Source organism: Lissotriton vulgaris, chromosome 2_1 (genome assembly GCF_964263255.1).
Source record: "Lissotriton vulgaris chromosome 2_1, aLisVul1.2, whole genome shotgun sequence".
NCBI lineage: Eukaryota > Metazoa > Chordata > Amphibia > Caudata > Salamandridae > Lissotriton > Lissotriton vulgaris.
The window spans coordinates 1,858,779,149-1,858,805,805 of NC_141687.1; the positions used below are offsets into that span (position 1 = coordinate 1,858,779,149).

The following is a 26,657-nucleotide window of genomic DNA, read 5'->3' on the forward strand; positions in this document are numbered from 1 at the left end:
GTAATGTTATCCTGGACCTTTTTCCAATTGATGTGATTGGCGGGCAGGGAAGCAGATTTGTTGCGGTTGGAAAGGTTTTCGTTAAGGATGTGGAATGGGATCAAGAAGTGATCAGACCAGATCTGGGGCAAGGGCGATAGTGTGGTCAAGAGAGAGAAGTTTGTGCAGACTCCATCGAGGGTATGACCTATGGAGTGGGTGGGTGAGGTAACAAGTTGTTTAAAATTGAATATATCGAGGGTTTGTTCGAAATTGATGGTATGAATGTCTGTTGTCGATTCTAGATGGAGGTTAAAATCACCAAGGAGGGTGAAGAAAGGGTATCTGAGTGAAAGTTGTCCTAGCGAGTCATGCAGTGAGTCGAGGAACTCGGATGCGTTGCCGGGTGGGCGATAAATGAGTCCGCCTGAGAACGAAGTATGGTCGTTTAGTTTAATGGAGAAACCTAATCCTTCAGTCTTTTTTAGGGACTCTAGACTAAAGGTGTGGCAGGAGAAGGTGTCTTTGAGAATGATTGCAACACCTCCGCCACGGCCCTTGGCTCTGTCTTCCCTGAAGAGTGAGTAGCCCAGGGGAAGAGCGACAGCAATATCAGGGTTACTGTCTGCTGTTAGCCATGTCTCAGTTATCATGAGGCAGTCGAGGTCAGACTCCAAGATAAGATCGTGTATATCTTGGTTGTGTTTGCACATGGAGCGCGCGTTGATCAGGCCGCCTTTGAAGGGGGGCCGAGGGGCCTGAGGCATATTGGCCGGTGGGACCGTGAAAAGGAGCCCGGTGGACCATTGGCAGTGTTTGCAACTGACTGGGCCAGAAAGTGTAGCTAGGTCGAGTATACATGGACAGTGCTTAGTGACCTGTAGTTGCAGGAGGTCGTTAGAATGGTAGGAAATGTGGGAGGTAAAATGGGCAGAGTTTCCTGCGCCTGTCGCGGTCTTGTCGCGGACGGGCGCAGACGGGCTTGCCTTTGGCGCGCCTTCGGCGCGCAGACGGCGCTCCCGCTGCGCTCGTCCGCTGCGCGTCTTGTATAGGCACATTTATGGGAGATCAAGGGGGGTGTGGCCTCAGAAAGGGGCGGAGTCAGCGTGCACGCCGGTGGTGATGGCGGCGGCAGGCTGGAAGAGCCAGGAAGGGCGCGAAGCAGCTATTCCATCAGCTGTGCGCGAGCGCTGAGTGAGGTATGAGGCTTAGGTCCTTAAAAATACAAAAGATCGAATTTGTGACACCACACAGTTAAATTTTAAAATAACAGAGTACCTCCAGTTCCCGGCTTCCGCCTCAGGAACTGGGTCAAATGGTTTCCGTTGCAGCTCGAGAATCGGCTGTTTATGTACACTGGGCGGGGGGCGTGGCCTCAGAAAGGGGCGGAGTCAGCGTGCACGCCGGTGGTGATGGCGGCGGCAGGCTGGAAGAGCCAGGAAGGGCGCGAAGCAGCTATTCCATCAGCTGTGCGCGAGCGCTGAGTGAGGTATGAGGCTTAGGTCCTTAAAAATACAAAAGATCGAATTTGTGACACCACACAGTTAAATTTTAAAATAACAGAGTACCTCCAGTTCCCGGCTTCCGCCTCAGGAACTGGGTCAAATGGTTTCCGTTGCAGCTCGAGAATCGGCTGTTTATGTACACTGGGCGGGGGGCGTGGCCTCAGAAAGGGGCGGAGTCAGCGTGCACGCCGGTGGTGATGGCGGCGGCAGGCTGGAAGAGCCAGGAAGGGCGCGAAGCAGCTATTCCATCAGCTGTGCGCGAGCGCTGAGTGAGGTATGAGGCTTAGGTCCTTAAAAATACAAAAGATCGAATTTGTGACACCACACAGTTAAATTTTAAAATAACAGAGTACCTCCAGTTCCCGGCTTCCGCCTCAGGAACTGGGTCAAATGGTTTCCGTTGCAGCTCGAGAATCGGCTGTTTATGTACACTGGGCGGGGGGCGTGGCCTCAGAAAGGGGCGGAGTCAGCGTGCACGCCGGTGGTGATGGCGGCGGCAGGCTGGAAGAGCCAGGAAGGGCGCGAAGCAGCTATTCCATCAGCTGTGCGCGAGCGCTGAGTGAGGTATGAGGCTTAGGTCCTTAAAAATACAAAAGATCGAATTTGTGACACCACACAGTTAAATTTTAAAATAACAGAGTACCTCCAGTTCCCGGCTTCCGCCTCAGGAACTGGGTCAAATGGTTTCCGTTGCAGCTCGAGAATCGGCTGTTTATGTACACTGGGCGGGGGGCGTGGCCTCAGAAAGGGGCGGAGTCAGCGTGCACGCCGGTGGTGATGGCGGCGGCAGGCTGGAAGAGCCAGGAAGGGCGCGAAGCAGCTATTCCATCAGCTGTGCGCGAGCGCTGAGTGAGGTATGAGGCTTAGGTCCTTAAAAATACAAAAGATGGAATTTGTGACACCACACAGTTAAATTTTAAAATAACAGAGTACCTCCAGTTCCCGGCTTCCGCCTCAGGAACTGGGTCAAATGGTTTCCCACTATGATGTTAGTATCTTTCCATGTTTCCAGGATCTTACCCGTACCTATGATGCCATTGAATAGGTCCATCAGTATTGGACCCAGCTATCCTGAGAGGCATTTATACATCTCGAGAGGGATGCCATCTGGCCCAGCAGCCTTGCCAGCGGCCAGGTCAGATAGTGCCTCGCAGATCTCATCCTCCGTTATATCCAGCTCCAATTTTTCTCTCTCTACTGGCCCCAATTTAGGCCCATTATCCGGATACCCGCCAGTTGTGCGTGTCCCACCCATTTCCTCCTTATATAAGGTTTCATAGAAATTAGCAAAAACTGAGAGGATGCCCTGGGGTTCAACCACATCACGTCCATTCTCGCGAATGCTTGGTATTATAATCTTGCCTGATCCTTAGCGCTAATTCCTTACCAGCCTGCTCCCTGGTTTCATATACCCTCCCCCTGTATGTCCAATATTCTGCTGCCGCCTTTTCTGCAAAGTATTTTTGTAATTCAGCTTTAATTAGGCAGATGTTAATTTGGCTCTCTCTACCTTCCCTTCCTTGGGTTATATCCTGGCAGTGTTGTTCTTCTGCCTTACCTAGATCCCCCAAAAGCTTGACCCTGGTGGCTTGTTCTTTTTTCCTGGACTGAGCAGAGTAACTAATAACCTCCCCCCTTAATACTGCTTTAAATGAATCCCACACAGAATTCCTTGATGCGCTGTACCGATTGGCATCAAAGAATTTGCGGGCCTATTTCTGCATATGTTCAACAAAATGTACATCAGCCAGGAGCTTTCGATTGAATGTCCAAACCCTGCAATTCCTAACTAGCCCCAAACTTTTGTACATAATTGCCAATGGGTTATGATCCGAGAGGACCTTGGGAAGTTTCCTAATACTGATCTTACTAATTTCTGTAGATGATATTAGGAAATAGTCCAATTTGCTATACCTCTGGTGGGGACAGGAGAAGTATGTATAGCCTGGATCTTTAGGCTCCTTTGCCCCCCAGACATTAAACCGTGCGACATCATCATAGAACGGAGAGCCATGAATACCCTTGGTTTTCTGCCAGCATATGAGCTTCCCTCAAAAAGATCCGTGGAGATATAAAAATCACCACATACCAGTATGGGAATCGGCCATGATGACAGTTCCTCTTCCAAATTTTCAAAAACCTCTGGGTCGTCCTGATTTGAGCCATATATGCCACAGATAGTGAGGCCGCACTCCAATTCCACCAGAGCCCATCTACCATGTGCGTCAGATTTAGCCCGTTTTGCCTCCCCCAGAAAGGATTTCCCCAAAATCGCTACACCCCTTACTGTTGACGTTTGGGTAGAACATGCCAAAATATTGAACCCTCCAACCCTCAGCAGCTGCCTCTTCGCCCATGGTAGATGGGTTTCCTGAAGGCACAGAATATCTACGGACTCGGTCTTGACAAACTGTGCCAATTTTGATCTCTTCGTCCAATTGTTTAGCCCCCCTATATTTATTGAATATACATTAAGATTTGCCATGCTTATTGTTAAAGGATAGCCTAACTTTCAACTGAACATCATAATCATAAAAGAAAACCTTTTCCAAAACAAGTTTACCATTTTCCAAAAACCCCAAAGCTGTAAAAAACATTGTACCACAAATTTTCATTTTTTTCTGCTTTTTTTCCCCCCTTACCCTTCCCACCAGTGCCCCCCCAGAGGAACCCTCCCTCTTCCCCCTCCCACTGGGAGCACTCAGACCTTGGTCTGAGCTAATGATGGTTGTGTGCAGAAGCGCGGAACAAGGGCGAAGCTATTTCTTAAACCCTCACAGTCATATGAACCATATCTTACCTCCCCCAGCCCGAACCCCCCTAACAGACAAAGCAAAATCCCACTGTTGAACCAACCAGCTCAGATAGATAGTGCACCACACACCAAAAAAGAAAAAACAAATATTCTAAATTTTAGACACCTTGGCGGACTTAATACTCCACCAGTCAGACTATTTAAATCACAAAGAGTCCAAGAACTCCTTTGTCTTAACTTCTGACGAAAAATATATGGTCTTCCCACCTTTCAGTATCTTAAGTTGCGCTGGATTTACTAAATAAGCCTGGGTGTGCTTGTCCTGAAAGGGCTTAATCAACTGGCGGGGTCTCCAACGCCTCTCCACTGTCGCATGACAAACGTCTGGCCTCACGAAGAAAGAAACCCCCCATTAGATATTTTAGCATTGGGGCGAGCTTTTTCCGATATGATCTGCCGGAGAACAAAGTTACCAAAAAATATTAAGACTGCCCTGGGTTTATCATCACTTCCAGCCCCCCGGCGAGCTCTAAATGGAGTACGATGAATTCTCTGCATTTCCGCAGCCCAGTTCCACTCAGATAGTTCCGGGAACGCTTTTTTGAACAGGTTGATCATGAAGGCCCTAATATCTGAGCCCTCTGCCCCTTCCGGAACTCCTAAGACTCAGAGGTTGTTGCGCCTCAGCCGGTTTTCCATATCTTCCAGTTTCCACTGGATGTCAACAACCTGAGCACACTGGGAATCTACCTTAGAAGATGCTGCTGCGGCTTCAGCTTCGGTTGCCACAATCCGTTCCTCCAAATTAGTGACTCTATCCCCCACATTGGTACATGCCGTAGAGAGTTTTCTAACAGACCCCTGCATCTTACGCATTGCTGCCTGTGACTTGCGGGTGTCCTGCCTAGCTTCTTCTCTATGCGTAAGGATGGTCTGATATATGACATCCAACAGTGGAGGGTACGATGATGGGGCCTCAGTATTAGGGTTTCCCTGTAGGGGCGTAGCTGAAGAGTGATCCCAGGTCAAATCCCGCATCTGATGCGCACGGGTCTCACCATGGCCACCAGGTCTTTTGGCCGCACTGGGATGGGGGTTCCGTTCTAGGTCGCTGTCACTATCCGAGTCCAGGTTGCTCCCACCATGGGAGCTCCTCTCCTCATCGGACCATTCCGCGTCCTCTGCCACCGAGAAGAAGCACTCACTGCTATCTTTCTCTCTCTCTTGCTCCTTACCCCCTTCATCCGTGAGGGTGAGCTAATGGGGAACATAGCGCACTTTCTTTTTCCTTCCCTTTTTCCATACCCTCTTCGGTCACCAAACATTGTCCCACGGCCTCCTCCAGCTGTTCATTCAACAGGTGAACAGGAGATGACACAGTCTCAGTTATCCCCCCGTTATCTAATGAACCCCCATCAAATTGTTTATCAGTATCTGTACATGTAGCCACAGGGGTACCTGTGGCTGTCTCTTGCCCCCTTGCCTCAGCCTGTTCCTCTGCCCACGCAGCCATTGACAATGATACATCTTCCTGCCCTTCTACCTCATCCAGGGGGAGGATAGTTGCAGCTCCTCCAGTCTCCTTGAGGTTTTGCGCCATTGGTTCCTGGACTAGGGGTTGAGGCATCTCAACTACCGCATTCTTCTGGCTCCTTCCCCCGCAAATCAATAGCTCCGAAATTTAAGGGGACTGCCAGGGATGCTGTGTCATCTGTTTACCTTTCTTGGGCGGCATTGGTGTTTCATCACCTTCACCATATCTTGGATCCACTGTGGGCTGAGATGTGTCTTCCTTCCCTTGATGTATTTGCTCCGAGTTTAAGGGTAAAGCAGGAGCTGCCTGCGCCGCCTGCGCCGCTTGTGCTGCTTGGGCTGCCTGGATTTTCTTCTTGGCTGCAGCTGCCGCTTTAGCTGCTGCATTAGCTGTCGTTTTCGGGGCCATTGCCAGCACGTTAGGAGCAAAGTGCTCCTTCAGCCAAAAGAAGTTAATCGGCCGAAAGATTCAGCCTGCTTCTCTGCCGGCTCGCACTGCCTGCCTCGGTCGGCTGCTATCACGCCCCCACCGCCGCGGACGTCGGACCCAGAACACCAGCAGCCCGTCCGTGTTCACCGACCACCTCCACTGGAAGCTGGAAGCTCCAAGGAACGATCAGCATCGGCTCTCCTTCTCTTAGACCGGGGGTCAGCCAGGTAAGCCGCTGCTTCTACGGGGTGGGGGGGGAGGGGGTGGACGAGGAGCGCACCTCGCCCGCGCTGCTGCTCTGCGGCTCCTCACACAGCCGCCATCTTGCTCTCGCGGCTTGTCTTTTCCTTCTAATTTGTTGCATACAGGAGAACTGATAAAACAGGTGTAGGCAGAATCGATGCTAAAACGCCAGCGGAAGGGGGGAGGTATATAGTAAGCTAGATAACGATTAGGTAAATATAAAGAGCTAAATATATGCGTAGGGGTCAGAAGAATATCGGCCATGAATGAAGTGAGAGGTTTTCTACATGCACACACTTTGCTCTAAGAAACAACATACTGAGTGTTTGACAGCAGCTAAATTTCAAGAGAACATATCAATGGGTACAAGTGCAGTATGGTAAATTACTAACGATTACTAAATGAACATACACCAAAAAAACTGCAATTGTGAACTAAATATACGGTAATTAAAAAAAACAATAAAATTACGGCACACATATCTCCTATAACAATCCAAAAACACTTGCCACAGAATATAAAAAACTGCAACTGCTAAATTCTTTTAACTGTTTTTTTCAAGTACTCACACCTGCAAGCCCGGTTGATCAGGATCGTCATGCAAATGTGAAAACAATTTACACATTGTAATACTGTTACCCAGGTTTACAATGTCATTAGCATCTACTAATAGGTTATATATTCGTTGTTTCTATAGGACTGATATATGTTGGCTCAGTATCGCCCTGGCGAAACCAACAAAGGGAAGTGGCTTTGAACAAACTGTAATGCAAGATTCAGGCGACCAGTTTTCAGATACTAAACACGGAAACCAGAATAAAATTCCTCTCTGCACCTCGGGGTCTTTCAAGACCTGACCATGAACGCCAAAAGTCGCTAGACTTTTAACTTGTTACAGTAATTTCTCTGTGGAGTTTTCCCATGCAAACACTGCTCGGTGGAAGTACCTGATTGAGAGGTGTATAGATAATCATAACATACTCACTATATCTACTCGACTTCTCAATACAATGGGTGTTCTCCGTGTTTTAATTCTGTCACTGAGGCAGTTATTAGAATTGTCAAGAAAACTTACACATTTTACAGTAGATCAGAAGAACAGTCTGGAGGATTCCTGGCTATTTTCTAACCGTACATCTTTACTCTTCAGTTTACGGACTTTCATTTGCATTATTATATTACTGGCGCCAAGGCCATTTCTGTAATTGAGTTACTGTCTTATATTTTGACACCGCTGCTTGCAGATGTGCCTACACATTACCAGTCCTACGTGCATTCTGTTTTGATTCAAAACTAAGTGTGCCTACCACCACCAAAGGACAGGGGCGCTTCAAAAGAGGACATCCGGAGAGGCAACTTACTTGAGAATCTGTACTCATCCTCCCGTCTTCTGATCTCTAACTCTACAAAGAGAGGATGGAAACAGGATATATATAAAAAGAATATATTAAGTAGAGTTTAACTATTCAACCTCATGCCCTCTTGAAGAAAGAAGCATGTATATTTAAGCTCCTCCTTTGTCCAGGACTACACTATTTAAAGCTTTTATTAGGCAGCTTCCTTTCGGCTCAATGGCTCAGCTTGAACTCATCTTTCCTTTTATTTTGGTTTATGCTATAGCAAATCTGTGAATGGTCAAATGCCCCCCCACCTACCCCCCCCAAAAAAAATTCTGTATTCACATTGCTGAAACTAAGCAGCAGACGGAGCTAAGAGCCACAAAAACAAACGATGCTTGACAGTTACAGAACATCAGGGTATTTTTGTCAAGTGGAAGACTGGACGGGAATAACATTTTAAAAATAAGTAGGGTGTTCACAATAATGTACTCCTAGTGAGAATCCATGGGTCAAATGCTCTACGGAAGGAGCAGCAGCAACAGTCTTTTTTAATTATTTTTTTAACTATCAGCAGCAACTTTCCAATGATCACAGAAAGTAAACTGAATAGGGAAGTAAGATCAGTCGGACACATCGAGCCAGTCGTGGCAAATATGCTAATTAATTTGAGTTTACTATTTTAATTTTAAATAGATGCCGTAAGCTTACTGATTTTTTTTCATTACTTGTGTTTCTACTTTCTATATGGTTTGCAATTTGATTGATATATTACGTTGCATACACTACTAGCAAGGAAGTTAATTACATTCACTAATTTCACTTCGGAATGAAAACCATGCTATATTCCTAATGAAACTCGAAAATCTTTCCCCTTCTGCCAGGGCTCCAGATTATGCTGGCTCATTCTAGGAGTGCTCTTTTAAAGAACGAGGATTTCCCTTGATATCCCCGAAGGCATACAAATGTTAATTAGGGTTTGCCTTTCCTCGAGTGAATCTATGTTTCTACTGAGGTCTCTCCCCAAAGCACTTCTGTTTTACGACTTTCACTATTCTGCTAAAAAATGTAACTTGAACGCATATTTTATCAGCAACCTCTATACTAGACAAATTGTCCACTGCATACAACACTGAGAAGAAACCGGAAACTAAACCAGTTACACCACCAGACTATACAAGAAACACTTGGCAACAAGTCTGCCTAATTCAGTGGTCTATTGGTGGATAATTTCGGGACTTTGTGCTAAACTTTACATTAGAGTAACTCTTATCCTAATGGCAATTAATCACATACGAATTCTGCTTTAGTTTGCGATAGCCAAAGTTTTACAATGCTATTCTAAGAATTCTATTTACGTTTAGCATATAAAATAGTCTGTGTGAAGTGAAACCGTCATGGCTGGGAAAAAATACAAGCTCAAAAGGAGTGAAAATATTCCTTTCATGTTTATTAATAGTTTATTTAAATCAACTATCTTTCTAGAATAATGATTACAATACTGAAAAATTAAATCAAACCATTTGGGAATACAATTATTACTAAAGTTAGATACTTCACCTATCTTCAACACATTAAAAGCCACGTTAAAGAATGTGCATATAAGCAATAGTCTATCATTTGGCAACGTAATAGAAATTGTTAGCATGATTCAATATAAAAGTTACAACATCTACATAACCGCCTTACAAGTCAAGCATCCACTTCCATTAACATACAAGGTTTACTTCTAGAGCACCATAAGGGGGCTTGCAAAGAAGACAGTATTTGAAGACCCAAAAAGCTCTGGTGCTTCAGAGTTTTTAAGAGCATTACACCTAAATATATGGTACACAGTGAAGACTAAACATTGTCATCAGCAAGGACGAGAGTGCCCAAAGTGGCTTTATTTTTCAGTTTTCAATTAACTTTGTGCACTTCTGAACCCCTTGAACATAAATTTACCTCTACACAAAGATGTGTAAGAGACAACAATAGTAATACAAACAGATGTTTGACTTGTTCACAGATGGAATCAATCTAAGGCAAACATTTTAAGATATGTACCTTTTATAATTTTTTCTCTAAGATAACACCCCAAACCCATTTAATTACATGACTCCTTTAACGGTGTAAAATTGTAAAGTTACTTACTTCTAACTCTAGTTTTCCATCACAGTTATTTCTTTCAAGATAACATTTACAAAAAGGCAAATGGGATGCTTCCTCTTATCTGTTTTTTTTTTATGACAAAGGGAATCTAATGGAGTTACTATAAGCACATTTGACTTCAAACATCATCAGAAAGGTTTCCAACAAGGAAAAAACAAAGCGAGTATTAGCAAAATGGGGGTGAGTAGTGTGCAGCGCTAGCTGTATCTCCAGCCGTGGCTATTTGGTGTGGAGAAGAACGGAAAAGAAACCCTGGTTGCCCTTTAGAAAAGAGATGCTGGACCTCATTTTTTTTCTTTAAGAAACCGACTGACGGTACTCGGGAGCAGATTGACTGTGGTTCCTCTGTGCATGGGGAAGGCTGGTCGGTGGCTTGCACGAGTGTTTGGCAGCTTGCTCAGTTCTGCCGCTTGAAGTTCAAGGGCTTGAAGATGTCCCTGAAAGGGAGTAAGTTAGCAAAGGAGCAAGCCGAATCCAGGGGCGGCTCTAGGCTCATGGCAGCCCTGGGCAGGGAGCGTAGGTAGGGGGCCCCGGAAGAGGGGGTCCGGGCGGGGTGGAGCGGGAGGCCAGTGAAGAGGGGGGTCAGGGTGTTTGGAAGTGGAACAGAGCCGGAGGCCACCAAATCCCTGCCAGGGGCCGCCACACAAATATGTATCCATCCTCAGAGGATTATTATATTAAGGATATATATTGGCGTGGTGGCCCCTGGGGTATGGTGACCCTGTGTAGGTGCACAGCTTGCACATGCCTAAGGCCGCCACTGCCGAGTCTGCAGCATCGGACCCAGTGTGAATAGGAAACCAGTACCCAGATGGAAGACAAAGAAAGTTGCTGCACCAGCTGCAGGGAAATCCGACGTCAGTGCTGACGATCTGAATTGGGAGCCTCAGGGAATGAAGAGTGTGCAATCAACTGCCGAGGCGCCGAAGGAGAGACAGCCCTCAATACCGGAGATCTTCACGGGGAAGGCTTGGGGACAGTCTGCAAAGACCTCTGGTAGGTCCACTACCCTTAAATTTGTTCCTGAGGCGCATGCTAAGTAGCTTGGTAGCACCCCCTTGGGAATGGTTAGCTCTGATACACCGAGAGCTTGGGCAAGGGGACTGACGATGCGGGCTGCATGGTCGCGGTGGCGGGCAGATGGGAGGGGTGCACCATAGTCTTTTGCTCCTGTTATGTTCCACTAGGCCTACACTCCTTGACTCTCCCGCGGCTGGTCTCCTTGGCGACACTAACGCAGTTATGGACGCTGACTTGGACCGTTCTAGTGTTGGGTTGGGTTGAGTTGCGGGCCTGAAAGGCTTTGTCACAGCCTTGAGACTTAGCGACCTCTGGCGCACTCACAATCCTTCAAACAGACAATACACGTTCTATTCAGCTTGACACAGGTCTTTTTCACGACTCAACCACTTCTTCACCCGCACTGACCAGCTGGGCGACTTTGATGAACCCCACATCCTGGCCATGGAATTTCCAATCACTCTCCAGGTAGCGTAGGGGTCCGGTGATCAATAGGGCGTCTTTCTCTAGGATAGATCTGTGGCGTCTCTGAGACCAGACCATAGGGGATAAACTCCGGGAGGGCTCTCATCTTTATTTTGAGGAAAATCGGGGCTCGGTCGAGTCCCAAATAACATTATGGGAAGCTTACAAAACGGTGCTGAGAGGGCAGGCCCAGGCACTGATAAGGTGCCCAGAAAAATGAGGAATCCCTACAGATCAGGCAATTAGAAAACGAAATTGAGATGCTCCAACGCGATGTCAACATAGTTTCTTCTGTTGACCTCAGTCACAGCTTGACAGTCAAACAGAGGGAAATCCGGGCCCTGGCAGAGGGGAAGTCACAAGCCTACGCTCTCGCCACACAACACCGAATTTACGGCGTGGGAGATAAGGCCCTGAAGCTGCTGGTGTGGCTCGAGCAGGGAGCGCTTCCGGGTGGATGAAGTGCGAGACGCGTTGGGCTCCCTAGTATCCACCATCACGGGCATAGCAGAAGCGTTTGCATCCCACTTCAAAAAGGGTATACTCCCTAGTTTGTACCAGGACTGAACACGATTGCGCAGAGTTCTTACAGGATTTCGCGCTGCCCACGTTCTCCCACGACCAACGAGACCGCCTTGAGGCGGATTTCACGGGGGAAGAAATTGAGAAGGGCCTTAATTCCCTTCAGTCCGGGAAGGCGCCTGGCCCCAACAGGCTTCCAGTAGAGATATATAAAAGACAAGCGAACGCCATTATCAACCTCCTTCTACAGATGTACTTGGAGGTACGAGAGATAGGTAGGCTCCCCACCGATCAAAGATAGGCCACGATTGTAGTCATTCATAAAGCAGGGAAGCCGACAGACCATTGTTCTTCGTATCGCCCCATTTCACTTATCGACATAGAGGCCAAGGTCCTGGCCAAGGCTTTAGCACAGGGCTCTCCAAACCGGTCCTGGAGGGCCGGATCCATGCCAGATTTTTTTTGGATATCCCCATTGAGATACATGTAGTTATTTTAAAAATCTGGCATGGATCCGGCCCTCCAGGACTGGTTTGGAGACCGCTGCTTTAGCAGATAGATTGTTGTCTGTTCTTCCCGACTTGGTGCATTTTGACCAGTCAGGGTTTATGCCACGAAGGAGCACCCGCAATTACTTGCGGCGTCTATATGGAGTACTCTACATGACCGAGGACGTGGGGAACACACAGACAGCCTTGATGGCGCTAGACGCCTCAATGGCATTCAATAGTATTGAATGGCCACACCCATTTAAGGTGCTCACGAAACTAGGCTTCGGCCCGATCTTCTGTAGTTGGGTACATCTTCTATACGAGCAATATATGGCTCGGTGAGGGTCAACAGGGCCATATCCAGGGTCTTCCGTCTGAGAAGGGGCACTAGGCAGGGGTGCCCCCTATCCCCCCCTCTTGTTAGCCTTGGCTCTGGAGCCGTTGTCTCAATGGATCAGGAGGGACAGTTCATTCTGGGGCTTGGTGCTGACCGATGAGTGGAAAGAGCGTATTTCCTTATACGCCGATGATATTGTGTTATACATGGCAAGACCGAATCACTTGATAGAGCAGGCGTTACACCTCTTTGTACTATTCGGTAGCTACTCTGGCTACACAATCAATTGGGAGAAGTCAGTGATCTACCCACTCTCTGGTCCTCCCCCTCAGATCCCCACTAGGTGCCCTGCCTCTGTGGCAACTTAGGGATGGGCGGGCTAATTAGGAAGGTTTTAAGGCGGGATGATCCAGGGAGAGTGATCGTCAAGAGTTTCAGCCATCAGAGATACGGGAGGTGCTTTGTACTAGTTCAGCGCAGGTATGTGAAACAGTTTGTAATGATTCCAGGATTTGGGCCGATTCATTTAGTTTAGAGGTTTGCCAATGCACGATAATTAACTGATACCATATGTTTTTGAAAATGTGTTTGGTAGAATGAGAGAGGTCATGCAACCACAAGGGAGTTATCAGCAGTTAGGCACACTAATGGAGTTCAAAGGCTGGGCAGACGTGCGATAAACGATACATATTAAATGCTTTAAAAACGGGTTTATCAGCATGAGAAGTTTAATAGTAAATCCCTCGCGTATGTTGAGAAGAAGAGAAATGTTTAGCGGCAGCCCAGAATAATGATTGCTACAACTATGGTATGATTATAAAACGCAACCAGTAAACACTAAAGTTTACATATCCAGAAGAGGCAGCGAGGGTTGGTTATCTATAGTTCGATAATCGAGGGGCTACCATTGGACACCTGATAGAGTATCATGAGGAGTTAGTAGTAAAGAGATGTTAATGATGTTTTGTGCCCAATCGTAAAGATAGCAATTTAACAACCGATTATTGTTACTGTTTTTGCATTTATAGTGACCCCTGAAGAAGTGCAACTATGCACGAAATGCATTGGGTTTTTTAAACAAATAAACACTGTCCTGAACGAAGAATGCTTCATTCGTGTTTTCACTGAAAGGTCTGGAAGGACATGGTGTGAACATTTGAAACCTGGACAAATGGCATGATCACTCCGTTTGAGGAATATGCTAATATGTGGAAAGACTAGTAATGGAAGAAGGATGATCAGTTGGAATAAAATATGGTATACTTGTTGGAAAATGTGCCAGAAGGCATTATGACGCTGTGCGACGGATTGGCGCGAAATGACGCTCCAAAATGGAACTAGACTTAGGGATCTACGTCACAAGAGATAAGGAGGAATTCTTGAGCCCCAACTGTCACGCCTCGGGCGGACGTGAGTCCCTGGCGATCACTGCCTTTCTCCCTCATGGGCTGGGCTGCATTGTTCAAGATGCTTGTACTGCCGAGGCTCTTATACATTCTACAAAACACACCATATCCAGTCCCTCTGGGTGTATTTATACGAATATTACAGGTGGTACGGACCCTGCTGTGGGATCCAGAGGATAGCACTACACAAGCTTACCAGACAGGTATATGACGGGGGCTGGTGCTTCCAGATGTCAAACTGATTATTGGGCCTTGCAGCTCCAGGTAGTCAATGACTGGGAATTCATGGATGGGTTCTGAACCGGCCTATAGAGTGGATAGGATGGTCATGCCGGGGGGGAACTGTGAGCCCCTTCCCTATGCTCGGAGGCCGCTAAAGGGGTGGCCTACACACACAGGAGTGGTAGTTCAATGCTGGAGGGAGGCGAAAAAGTCCCTGGGGTGGACAGACTCACTGATGCGTAGAACCCCTCTATGGCTCGGGGATCAGTTAACAGATGTGACATGGCTAACCGGTTTCAGGGGATGGAAGCTCATTGGCATTAAATATTTGGGGGACATGTGGAAAGGGAATGCCCAGATCCTCTGCTTACCTCAAGAAGGAATATGACCTCCACGACTCCCAACACTACCATTACTTACGCCTCAGTCACGCCATACGTTCATACATACGCAGTGGCGCATCAATCCTGGAGTACTCCCCCATGGAGGATAGACTGCTCCTGGATCCCATACTAGAAAAGCTGACATCCAAGCTCAGAAACAATATGCCGGACCCGTTGGTGGCACTTCAGGCGGCATGGGTCCAAGACATAGAATCTAACCCCTCCCGCTTTACCCGAGGCGGATGCAGGATCGGATGAGTTGGTGCTTAATTCGCTGACATAAAATATTGTTTTTAGCTTTGATAGTTGCGCTGATTGCTAGCGCTTTTTAGGAATTCTGCTTTTTTAGTGTTATCTGTGCCTTTCACTCTCCTTCACGCTCGTCACCTGAGGCGGATGCCGGGTGACTCCCTGCTCTTTGCTTACCTTTGTCTGTGCCTTTTCCCACCCCTCTGTCGGGGGCAACAGGGTCGCGCTGGTTCTGTGCGATTGTCCCTTACCCTTATGGCCGATTAGGTGCCGCAGGGCATTCTGGGACGTGTAGGCTGCAGACAGCGATAGCGGCCATCTTTGGGGAGGCAGGCACGCTGGTCGGCGGTCCAGTGGTGCAGTGTCTCGCCTGCTAGCCTATAAGTTTGAGCTAGTGGACGCCCTCGTCTGAATCTAACCCCTCCCACTTTACCTGAGGTGGATGCAGGATCGGATGAGTGGGTGCTTAATTCGCGGACATAAAATATTGTTTTTAGGTTTGATAGTCGCGCTGATTGCTAGCGCTTTTTAGGAATTCAGCTTTAGTGTTATCTGTGTCTTTCACTCTCCTTCACGCTCGTCACCTGAGGTGGATGCCGGGTGACTCCCTGCTCTTTGCTTACCTTTGTCTGTGCCTTTTCCCACCCCTCTGTCGGGGGCAACAGGGTCGCGCTGGTTGTCTGCGATTGTCCCTTACCCGTACGGCCGATTAGGTGCCGCAGGGCATTCTGGGACGTGTAGGCTGCAGACAGCGATAGCGGCCATCTTTGGGAAGGCAGGCACGCTGGTCGGCGGCCCAGTGGTGCGGCCTAGAAGTTCAGAGGCCCTCTGCTCCGCGCAGCGGACGTGTAGAGCGGATGCGCCTCCCCGTGCCAAAGGAGCGCCTAAGGTAAGTACGTCTGCGCCCGTCAGCGTCCCGGAGGCGGACGGGTGCGGACGGGGCCTTTGCCTTTTTCAGGCTTCCCCCTGATTCTAGTCAGTATGCGTACTTATACCAACGCGGAGCTCATCTCCTTAAGGGGTGATGTGGGCAACTGCAGTAGTATTTTCCCAGGTAGACAGGCCTTTAAAAAGCGCTGCCCTGGTTGTGGTTGGCGTATGGCTAGCTCAGATATAGCACTTTCTAGTAATCTGCCCACCTCTAACCCTTGCTTACTTCTTAACACCAGATCCCTAAGCAGGCACTCACAGGACATCTATAACCTTCTGACAGAGGTTAATCCTCTGTGTCTCTTTCTTACAGAGACCTGGCTGGGAGAAGCTCTGGCCCAGACATAGCGACAGATATTCCTTCTAACTATGTCATCTTTAGGAAAGATAGGCCTTCGGGAAGGGGTGGAGGTGTAGCCTTGGTAGTGGACAAACGCTTTTCCTGTGCCATCATTCCCACCAATAACATTCTGGGTTGTGAGTCCTTGGGGTTTACCCTGTCCCTGTCCACTCACCAAGCATGTGTCGGGTTACTAATTTATAGACCACGAGACCCATAGGCACTTTCTTTGAGGAGCTTCAGGCCGCGGTCTCTGCACTTTGTTTAAAATCAGAACATTGTTTGTTGCTGGGGGATTTTAAAATTCACATGGATTTATGCAGTGACGCCGATGTCATTAAGATTCTCAATATTACAGCTCCCTTAGGGCTGTCACCTTATGTCACTGCCCCACGCATAATAAGGGCCATATCCTGGACCAAGTGTTCTCGACCATGTCGGTCGGTATGTCCCCCCCCCCGGTCCTGGTATTATGGTCTGACCATCATTTGATCCATTTTCAGATCCATTCGATGAATAAATTTTTTTTAGACATTTTGAACACTCCCGGCAGTCTGCGCGAGCCTTTCATCGAGTGTCTCCAGACATGTTGGCGCAGGCACTCTCATCCCATCCTTGCCAGCTGTCAGGGAGCTTAGAGGAGGATCTGGACCTTCTTCATCTTTGGCTGATCGATAGATTTGAAGAGTTTGCCCCAGAGATGGTCTCACGTAAAGCAAGCAAGCGGGCTTCCGCCCAGTGGTTTACTGCTTCCCTAGCTGAGATGCGGCGAAGATGCAAGAAAGCTGAAAGAGCCTGGCGTCGCCATTACGATCTTACTGAAAAAATTGAATACAGAGAATCCATCAGACTTTATCATAGTAGCATCATATCAGAGAAAAAGGCCTATTTTGCTAGGAGAATTAAGGATGAGGCAAATACCAGCAAATAAATGTTCCGCATAGTAAAAGAATTTATCTCACCCATCCCTGTCCTGCCCACGCATTCTCATACTGAACCGTGGGTATGTCAACTTGCAAACTATTTTGCTACTAAAATTAAGTCTATTCAAGACGCTTCCCCCCCCACTAGCGTGGGGATTTCACCAGAGACCAGTGTCTCTTTGCCCACATCTTCGGTCCCTGACGGTCCCACTTTTTCTGATTTTCTCCCCCCTGTCTCTCTCTTCCTCACTGGACCTTCTCACTCATTTAAAATCTGGCTCCCCTCAGGATCCCTGTCCCGCAAAATGTCTTGGAAAAATAGCTTCTGCTATCAACTCCCTGGTAAACCCGGTGCTTAATCTCTCGCTAAGCACAGGAGTGGTTCCCCGGGCCTGGAAGCATGCCCTGATCCTGCCGCTTGTGAAGAAGCCTAATCTGGACCCGTTGGTCCATGCCAACTACAGGCCCATCTCCCTCCTCCCGGCACTGGCTAAGGTGGTGGAGAAGCACGTAACAGTCTCTCTCTCCAACTACCTAGAACATCATAACATCTTACATGACACCCAGTCGGGTTTCCGTGCCAACATGAGCACGGAGACCGTGCTGTTAGAAGTCACTGATGCCATAAGAGAGGTATTAGACGCAGGAGGTAAGGCCATGCTTGTAATGTTGGACTTGTCGGCGGCCTTCGACACCGTTCCCCACGGCGGTCTCCTTTTAAGACTCCGAGAGATCGGGCTTCGGGGAGCGGTGTTCAGCTGGTTTGAGTCATTTCTGGCAGACGGCCGTCAAACGATCTGGGCCCCACCGTTCTCCGCCGATATGCCGCCACTCGAGGGGGGGATGCCTCAGGGCTCCATCTTAAGCCCCTCCCTCTTTAACATCTATATGGCCCCTTTGGCAGCACTGGCGGAGTCGCTTGGTGGCCAGATCGTGTCCTATGCTGATGACACCCAGCTCCACTTTACTTGCAAGAAGGGTTCCGATTTTGATGGCCAGCGGATCAGAAGCTGTCTGGGTGCGGTCTTCGAATGGTTTAAACATCATAGCCTCAAATGTAACTCCGATAATTCGGAGCTGCTCTTTTTTGGATGCCCACCCGATCCCAGATGGCAGTCGTGGTGGCCCCCAGACATGTATCCCCCGGCGGCTGCGTCCTCCAAGGCCAAGAATCTTGAAGTACTTATTGACGACGGCCTTACTCTGAAGCCCCAGATTCTTGGACTCGCAGGGAAGTGTTTTGGCATCCTGAAAATGCTGAGAAAACTCCTTCCGATCCTCTCCATAGAGCATAGGAAAACTACTGTGCAGGCCCTGTTAGGTTCTCGTTTGGACTACGCAAACGCACTCTACCTGGGCCTGCCAGAGTATCTCCTTTCGCGCCTTCAGATAGTGCAGAACTCTGCTGAGAGAGCTATCTACGGTCTCCATCGGAGAACCAGTGCGTCGGAATTACTTAAAATACTGCACTGGCTACCTATTAGAAAACAGATTGCTTTTAAGGCACTCACGCTCGCTTTTAAATCGCTCCATCTCTCAGGTGCGAAGTACATTAGGAAACGTCTGGCTTTCTATTTGCCCACTAGGACTTTGAGATCGGCCTCCTTGGCCATGGCATCTGTTCCATCTATTAGACGGGCGAGAATTGGAGGTCGCTCCTTTCGTCACCTGGCACCTCAACTCTGGAATTCCCTGCCCGTCTCTTTGAGGAAAAACAGCAAACTACTAGCCTTCAGCAGTGGCGTAACGAAACTTGAGGGGGCCCCCCTGCAAAGCACATGGAGGGGGCCCCCCTCCGCAGCACGGCCCACCATATACCACTTTGCCCAACCACCCTTTCTTCTGTCCATCACTCCCTTTTGCTTTTTCCTCCTTCCCTTCTACTCTCCTGTTGTCTCCCCACCTCTCCTTCCTTCCATTCCGCTCTCTCCTTTCCCCTCTTTCTGTCTTTAAGAGCCCCCACCCCTCTTTTATCCCTCCCACTCTTGTTACGTAGCTGTACATCTGGCCCAGCTTCATCTAAAGTGCAGCAGACACCCACTAAGAGTTTGTCATAAATCATTTACCAATGTTTTGCGCAGCTGGCATATTTTTTTATGTTGAGTTATAATGGAATAAACAAGACTTCAAGTTCCAGAATGTTAAGAAAAATCCTGGAATGGAGCAGCTAGCGATGCATGGACCTGGGAAACCTGGAAGGACGGTTTGTAATGTCAGGGGCCACGCAATACAGTTTGCATGGCGGCCCAGTCATTTTGCTTTACACCACTGGTCCCTGGGCATGTGTGACAAACTCAGCCAGGGCTGGCTTTTCAGACATCAGCAGTTTCCATTGTGGGATTTTGAAGCTCATGTTTATGATGTGAAAGCGAACCTTCAAGTGCAAAAACGCATATTGAGGTAGCCTAAAAGCCATGTCTGGCAGAAGGTGTCACATTGACACGGGGGCCATGTGGCAGCCAAGCCTGTGATGACATGGGCCCACTTGACACCCAGCCTGGGCTTCTATGGTCCGAATTCTCAGCAGTACAAGTTTGGGTGCATTGTGCTCTCTCTGCACACTTGTGAAGCACAAATATAGCTGCAAAGGAGCACTGTACGTAAAGGAGGTACAAGCTAAGAGGATTGGCAGGGCAATGGTGAAAGATAGGGAATGCAGCAAAAAAAGTGAGACACATGGAGGAGAGAGAGGAAGGTGCCTAGATTGTTATTTATTTGAATGGGGTAAATTATAGTTTGAACTGGCAATCTACAAATTTTAAAACAAATCTTACAACTTGCCTATTTCAAAAGCCGCAAAAAAAACACGTTCCACAAGTGACTTCTAATTACTTCATGTCAGCAGGACACACCATGGCTGCAGCTCAGGGCTTTTACTTGCCACCATAAGTCGTTCTGGCTGTTAAGATTCGTGTTACAAAAGGCATTTTGTAGCTGTGTGATGAGTCTATGGATGCAATTATGTTTTGCTCACCTAGGGACCGTAAGAATGAAGCCAATGGACTGCACAGCAAAGACATGGTCTGAACATGGAATTAAGAAAATAATACCAGTGGGTAACCCAGTTGACATTTAGCGCAATGACAGTTACCACCAGCCGGGCCCTCAGCTATCTGGGACCCACCCTGTTTCCTACCCACGCTCCCGGTCTTTTATCTCTTTGACACTTGAGGGGGAACATTAAAGCTTTGCTGGCACCTCCCAAGTCTACCTACTCTTTACTGCTTTCAGTTTCAGGCTCAGCACTACTACCGGTACTAGTTGCTCTGCCCAAAACACCTGCCCCCCTCCCCACCACACCTATCCCCACCTCACCTCACCCCCCCCCCCCCCCCCCCCTCACCAATCTCATTGATATCCAGCCAGCCCTGTGCCAGTGCTAAGGGATATTCCTTAACACTGTGATCCGGGCCGGACATCTCCCTTCTGCGCCTCTGTATACCACCAACAATGTATGCTTGAAAATGCATAGCCGGCTTCATTCATTCATATTAATCATTAGATCCGAGTCGACCGATTCCTCCGAGTCCTACCTGAGCAGGCGAGAGTCAGGACACGACATACTCGAGACGCTCACCTTTAGGCCTGGTTGGCCTGCAGCTTTGATTTTGAAGGCGAGCAAGGCGGGCAGCAGAAGAACAGGGCGACTGAGCGAGGCTAGCCACCAGGCCAAGGCAGGGGCTAGTAGGAGTACTCATCTTCTACTACCACGGCGGCCGCACCCTACAGCTAATACTAATGTAACGCGCAGTTTTATTTACAATGCGCATGCGCATGACAATATTGGCAGCATTGAACACCAATCTCGCCCCCACCCTGAAGATCGCGGCACCGCAGCATTTTAATTAAGAAGACCCGGCCCGCCTCCTGGCCGTACTGCGCAGTGCGTACCACTACCAACTATTTCATTAATGTAAAAAAGGCGCCGGCAGGCCGGCAGGGCGTGCGCACCACGGCACCTTAATGAATGATTATAGGCCAAGACCCGTTACCGTCCGTACGTGGTGTGCGTGGCTGCTGCGCACTGTAACTATTATAGGCTTGCCTGCTTCCATGCTTCAGCCTTCAGCTGCTTACTGCGTCGCCGTCTTCCTCGGTCCTCTGCCAAGAGTGAGGTGGCCCTGCCGAGGAGCGTGCCCTCCCCTGCGGGGGCCTATGTTAATACGCCCCTATAGTTAAATAGCGGCCTGCGGCCTGTGATATGACCGTCACCACCGGTGGCGTGCGTGCACTGTTTTAATAGGCCTGCCGCCTGGTAAGGGGTTTTGCTGTCTTCCTCTGCCGAGTCCGGAGTGAGAGAAGGGGCCCCTGGGAGCTGGAGCGAGGGGGCCCCCTGCGGGGGCCTGTAAAACCCCCTGTGATTTCATGTTTAAATAGATCCGTCACCGTCCGTGGCGGCGTGCGAGCACACTGTTTAATTTAGGCTTGCTTGCAGCGGCAGCCGTCTTCCTTTGCTGAGGGGCCCTCGGGGCCCCCTGGAGCGTGAGGGCCCCCCCGCACTGCGTGGGCTGCGGGGGCCTGTGTTACGCCCCTGGCCTTCAGGAAGGAGCTGAAGTCTTGGCTGTTTGCTCAATAACTCTTTTGTCCGCTCATCTGCACCTGACCTCTGCATCGGGTTTGTTAAAGCGCCGGGACACTCCTCGGAGTAGCCGAGCGCTATATAAATCCGATTTTAACATTAACATTAACATAGGTACCCTGGATGACTTTGACTGGCAAGACGCCATACAGAGTCCGCATGAAATAGCAATCCATTCAAGGTTCAGATTGGTGCAGTTCAAGATTCTACATCACATTTATTATCCTCGTACACACCTATATGCCTGGGGCAGGAGTCAGTCGGCCCTTTGTGTGAGGGGTTCTCAAGGGGAGGGCACCTTTTACCACATACTATGGGAGTGCCCTGAGATCGTTCCCTTCTGGACCAGGGTCACGGACACTATGTCTGCTGTAGTGGGCACTGCGGTCCCAATGGAGCCCAAGTGGCTGTTGTTAATGATTAAAGGTGACACTGACTGGTCCAGATATATGGAGATCTGGCTGGCAATGGCAGCGGGTGTGGCGAAAGGAAACATTGCCAGTGGGTGGGGGTCACAGACACCGCCACAATGGGAACAGTGGAGGTGAGAACTTGATTGGTGCCAAAGGCCCGAAGAATCTATATACAAGAGTAGGGGCTGCACTAAGAAATTGAGGAAATTCTGGGGGCCTTGGTTGAAATATAGGAAGACAGAGAGAGAGCCTCGGGTGTAAGTACAACACTTGGATTTCCCACTTGTGTCCTTAAATGTTTTAACTTGTATATCGCAATGCTATTCCCCAACATGCTTTTTGAATACTGTCCGACATTGTATGGTACTATGAGCTATGTTAATAAAAAGAACCCATTTAATATTGGATAATCTTGCATGACCAAAGGCACCGACCAGTAAGCAGCATCTCCACTGAAATAGGAGAGGATAAAAGCAATTCGAGACTGTGCATCTAGAAAGACGGTTGGACAGAACATGAAATGTAATGAACATTGAGTAAGGGAGATCTGAGCCTTTTGGGGGTCCCCACTTAAGCGTTCTGGTAGTGCTAGGGGAATTATGGGGGCCAAAGAATGCACTACTTGTGTGGTACTGCCTGGACTAAGGACTACACTAGAACCTGACGTAGCTTAACTAGAAGAGGATAGGTGAAATGTAACTCCTGAACTCTCACTCCTTAACTTGACCACCAACTCTAATGTTTCCCGTCTAGAGGCTTCCATTTCTGTCTTCAGGGCCTTGTTCTCCTCCCCAACAGCCATTAACTCTTGCTGTATAACTTCTAGAATTCTCCCTAAGCTTTTCAATTCATAGCCTTTAGCCATTCTGCTCAGGTGAGTTCACTACGTGGGCACTTCACTCTGTCCCAATAGTATACTCACTATGTTCCGCACACTCACGGGAGCAGAATGTTGCAAATTCCCCCAACAGACCTCCACACAAGCCCTTCAGTAACAAGCACCCGCATGAACCCGGTCAGGGGTTCAAGGAGAGAGAAGAGATGCCTTGCTTCTGGGTACCCTTCAGCACCACTAGGCACTTTCGGTTACTTCTTCTGTGTAACACTTCTATCTGAACTGCAATTAAAATGACAGTATTTAAATTCAACTTCTATGAAGCCTTGTTTTTCTTACATTCTATTATTTCCTTTAAATACGCTCTCTTACCCCTCTGTAGTCAAGGCCTTGCCCCTCTTCTATTGGTCTTGGAGTACTCTTAATACTGTGGTTTTAATTACTATTCTTGATTATGCAAAATGCTATTTAATCTTTGTTTAACTAATTTATTTTTTCATTCAGGTACTTGCAGTTTAGTCATCAGGAATATCTTCTATGGTGCCAGAATGTCCTGAAGATGAACAGGTGAGTGAACACAGGTCCACTAGGAAAGGAATTCAACTCTCTCTCTCTCAAAAAAAATATTGTTTAATTATTTAAGATTTAACCCTAACTACCTTCAAGTCGCACACGGAACGCAGACTAACCTAGTCTAGTTCTACTAAAAAGATATTCACTACTCTAACCCCTATCTGACTCTGAACAAATTCTAAAGCACTCTCTCTCATGAACATTGGTGAAGTAAAGGCTCCAAACGCTACCAACGCACTTCACTGCTGAGTCTGTCCTCGCACCTTTAAAGACTTGCGAAAGACTAGACCAGCAAGCCTCAATGTCTTACTCGCGTGCCCGCATTTGCTTTCAGAAGACTGCAGCAGACGTGTTCAGCACTGGACATCGCACATCCCAATTTGTGTCCCCTGATCCGGCTGCTGTAAATGACGGCCGCACTGAGTGCCGAATGAGCAGTCAGACAGGGAACCTTGACAATACCCAAGGGTAATGTCTGATCACAACTCTTTAGTTTTATAACTCGACAATCAGTCCCCTCCACGTCCTATTAGGGGTTAGTCTTTTGAGAGGGCACTGTTGCTGGATGCGGATTACGTTAATCACATGAAGAAGTGGATCCCAATTTTAAGGGCCGAAAACATAGGGACTGCCCCTATGGGAATAACCTGGGATGCTTTTAAAGTAGAGGTTCGGGGAGGGGAACCTCAAGATTTAGTTGGTTCTGACAGAAAAGGGAGAAGCAGCATTTGCAGGAACTTTATCAAGCTTTATTGGTGGCAGAGGTAGGGTTGGTACAGGCTGCATCAAGGGGACCAGGGAGTGAAGAGGCTCAGATGAACGTTGCATTCACCAAAGCTGCTATAGTAGATATATCCAAAAAGAACAATTGATGGACAGAATGCAGAACAATGTCATACATTCCGTCCATCACTTGTTTGTGGTAACAATAGTAGATATATCGGTAAAGAAAGCAGTGGATAAATACAGGGTTTGGAAAAAAGAAGTATATGAATATAATACAAGAGTGGGGCACTTATTATCGTTTCGCGCATGACAGCAGATAGCCAGAGGAAAGATTAAAGAAATTCGGGACCCTAGTCTTGGAAATATTTCTGATCCAGATGGAATATGGGCACCCTGTCATAAGTTTTTATCAATGGCTATATGCTGAGGATGAGGTAGAAGCTGGAGAGATATGGGGATATCTGGATCAAGATACCCGGGAAATTTTAAGTAAAGAGGATTTCAAGTTTTTAGAGCAATCTATTTCAATAGAGGAAGTAACATCTGCCCTATCTAATTTAGCATCTGGAAAACCAGTGGGGATTGACTTCATTCTGGGAGAATTCTAGAAAACCTTTGCTACTAGTCCTAAAACGTATATCCTAGAGGTATTTTTGCAAATCCAAAGGGGGTGCTGCCTCACTGGATTCATGGGCCTCTGCAAAGATTGTGGTGTTTCCCAAAAATTATAAATCTGTGCTGGAACTAGGGTCTTATTGGCCAATTACTTTAATTAATTGAATTCATTATGATACTAAAATCTATGCCAAGATACTAGCCACATGCTTATTTTGTATAATGAAAAAGCTTGTGTCCCCAGTACGGATTCATCCCAGGAAAGGGTGCAACGGATCATATCCGCTGGGTCATTACCTTATTTGACGCGGCTAAGACATCAGGAGACCCCATAGCTTTAATACACTTTAATGCTGAGAAAGCGTTTGATAGAGTCTCCTGGTCATATTCGTGGGCGATAATGAAAAAAAAGGGAATTGGGCCTGGATATATTAATTCGATTAAAACATTATATCTTGACCCAACTGCTAAGATTTCTTTAATGGGCGATGAATCCGGGACGGTGGTGATTAAACGGGACACAAGGCAAGCCTGTCCTTGTTCCCCTCTTTTGTTTCACATAGATCCTTTAATTCAGAGAATTAAGGGAATTTCTGCAATCTCACCGATGTGTACGAAGGGGTGGGAAATTAAGATCCTGACGTATGCGGATGACCTGGCAATTGTTACCCCGGACACAGTCAGGGCAGTAAGGGAAATGGAACTAGTGGCAGATCAATTTGGTAGACTCTCTGGGTACCGACATAATCAGGATAAAACTCAGATAGTCATCAATGGCAATGTGCAGTGTGATGGCAGGCGGGTAGTGCGGAATACAGTGTATCTGGGGTTAATGTCATGGCAGGCATGGATTTCATTGTGGAGATTAATCTGGACCCTCATATTAGTAAAAGCTAAACAGGAGTTTGGGAGATGGAATAATCTCAGACTCACTCTGATTGGGAGAAGCAACTTAGTAAAAATTATATTTTTACCCAAATTCTTTTATATATATTTTTTTAGAGGTGTACCCATCAAGGTGGAGAATTATTGGTTTAAGGTTTTGGATGGGATGACTTGGAGATTTTTCTGGGCCTATGCCAGGCCTCGGAGGCCATTGATGTTCTTGACTCTCCCGAGAGAACAGGGGGGAAATTCTGAATTGACAATTGTATTGTTGAGCATCGGCACTGCAACTGATGGCTGTCTTGCTTTATGGCAAAAACAAGGAATATGCCGTAAGTAATGATCCTCCCACATACTATGTATGACCTATTGATGGGGGGAAGCCAGGGGGTGCCTGCTGCGTCAAGTAGATTTTGGAAATTTCACAAGAGTGAGGTTCAAAATGCTTATGTTCGCATATCGAATCTGGTCTGCTGTTCGAAAGAAAATGGGGATTGGTTGCTTTAGCTTTTATACACATCTTCAAGAAAACCCCCTTTTATTGGATATATTCCAGGATGCCCAGGTTAGACGTTGAAAAGAGCAGGGACCGTTAATTCTTGGGGATTTTTGTGATGATAAATGTATAACCACTTTTGAAGTTGTTAAAAAATATTTCAACTCCGGGTACAATTTTTTTTATATATATGCAGTTAAGGGACATTCTAGGGAAAAAATGAAGAGGGCCTGGTTGGTTGTCCAGGGCGGATATGTTAGATGTGTTGACTGAGAAAAAGCCATACATTGGGGTTTTATATAAAATGCTGAATA

At 47.6% G+C, this 26,657-nt stretch overlaps 1 protein-coding gene across 2 annotated transcripts in view; it reads right to left on the reverse strand.

Annotated features, from left to right (window-relative positions):
- CLPX (caseinolytic mitochondrial matrix peptidase chaperone subunit X) overlaps positions 1 to 26,657 on the reverse strand; it is a 544,085-nt gene that overhangs the window by 284,281 nt on the left and 233,147 nt on the right. Inside the window, exon 6 of one of the 2 annotated variants that reach the window (XM_086958043.1) lies at positions 7,807 to 7,848. The exons of the other annotated variant lie outside the window; for it this stretch is intronic. Coding sequence (XP_086814169.1) covers positions 7,807 to 7,848 — 42 coding nt within the window. The remainder of the gene's footprint in view (positions 1 to 7,806; positions 7,849 to 26,657) is intronic. 2 annotated transcript variants of the gene reach the window in all.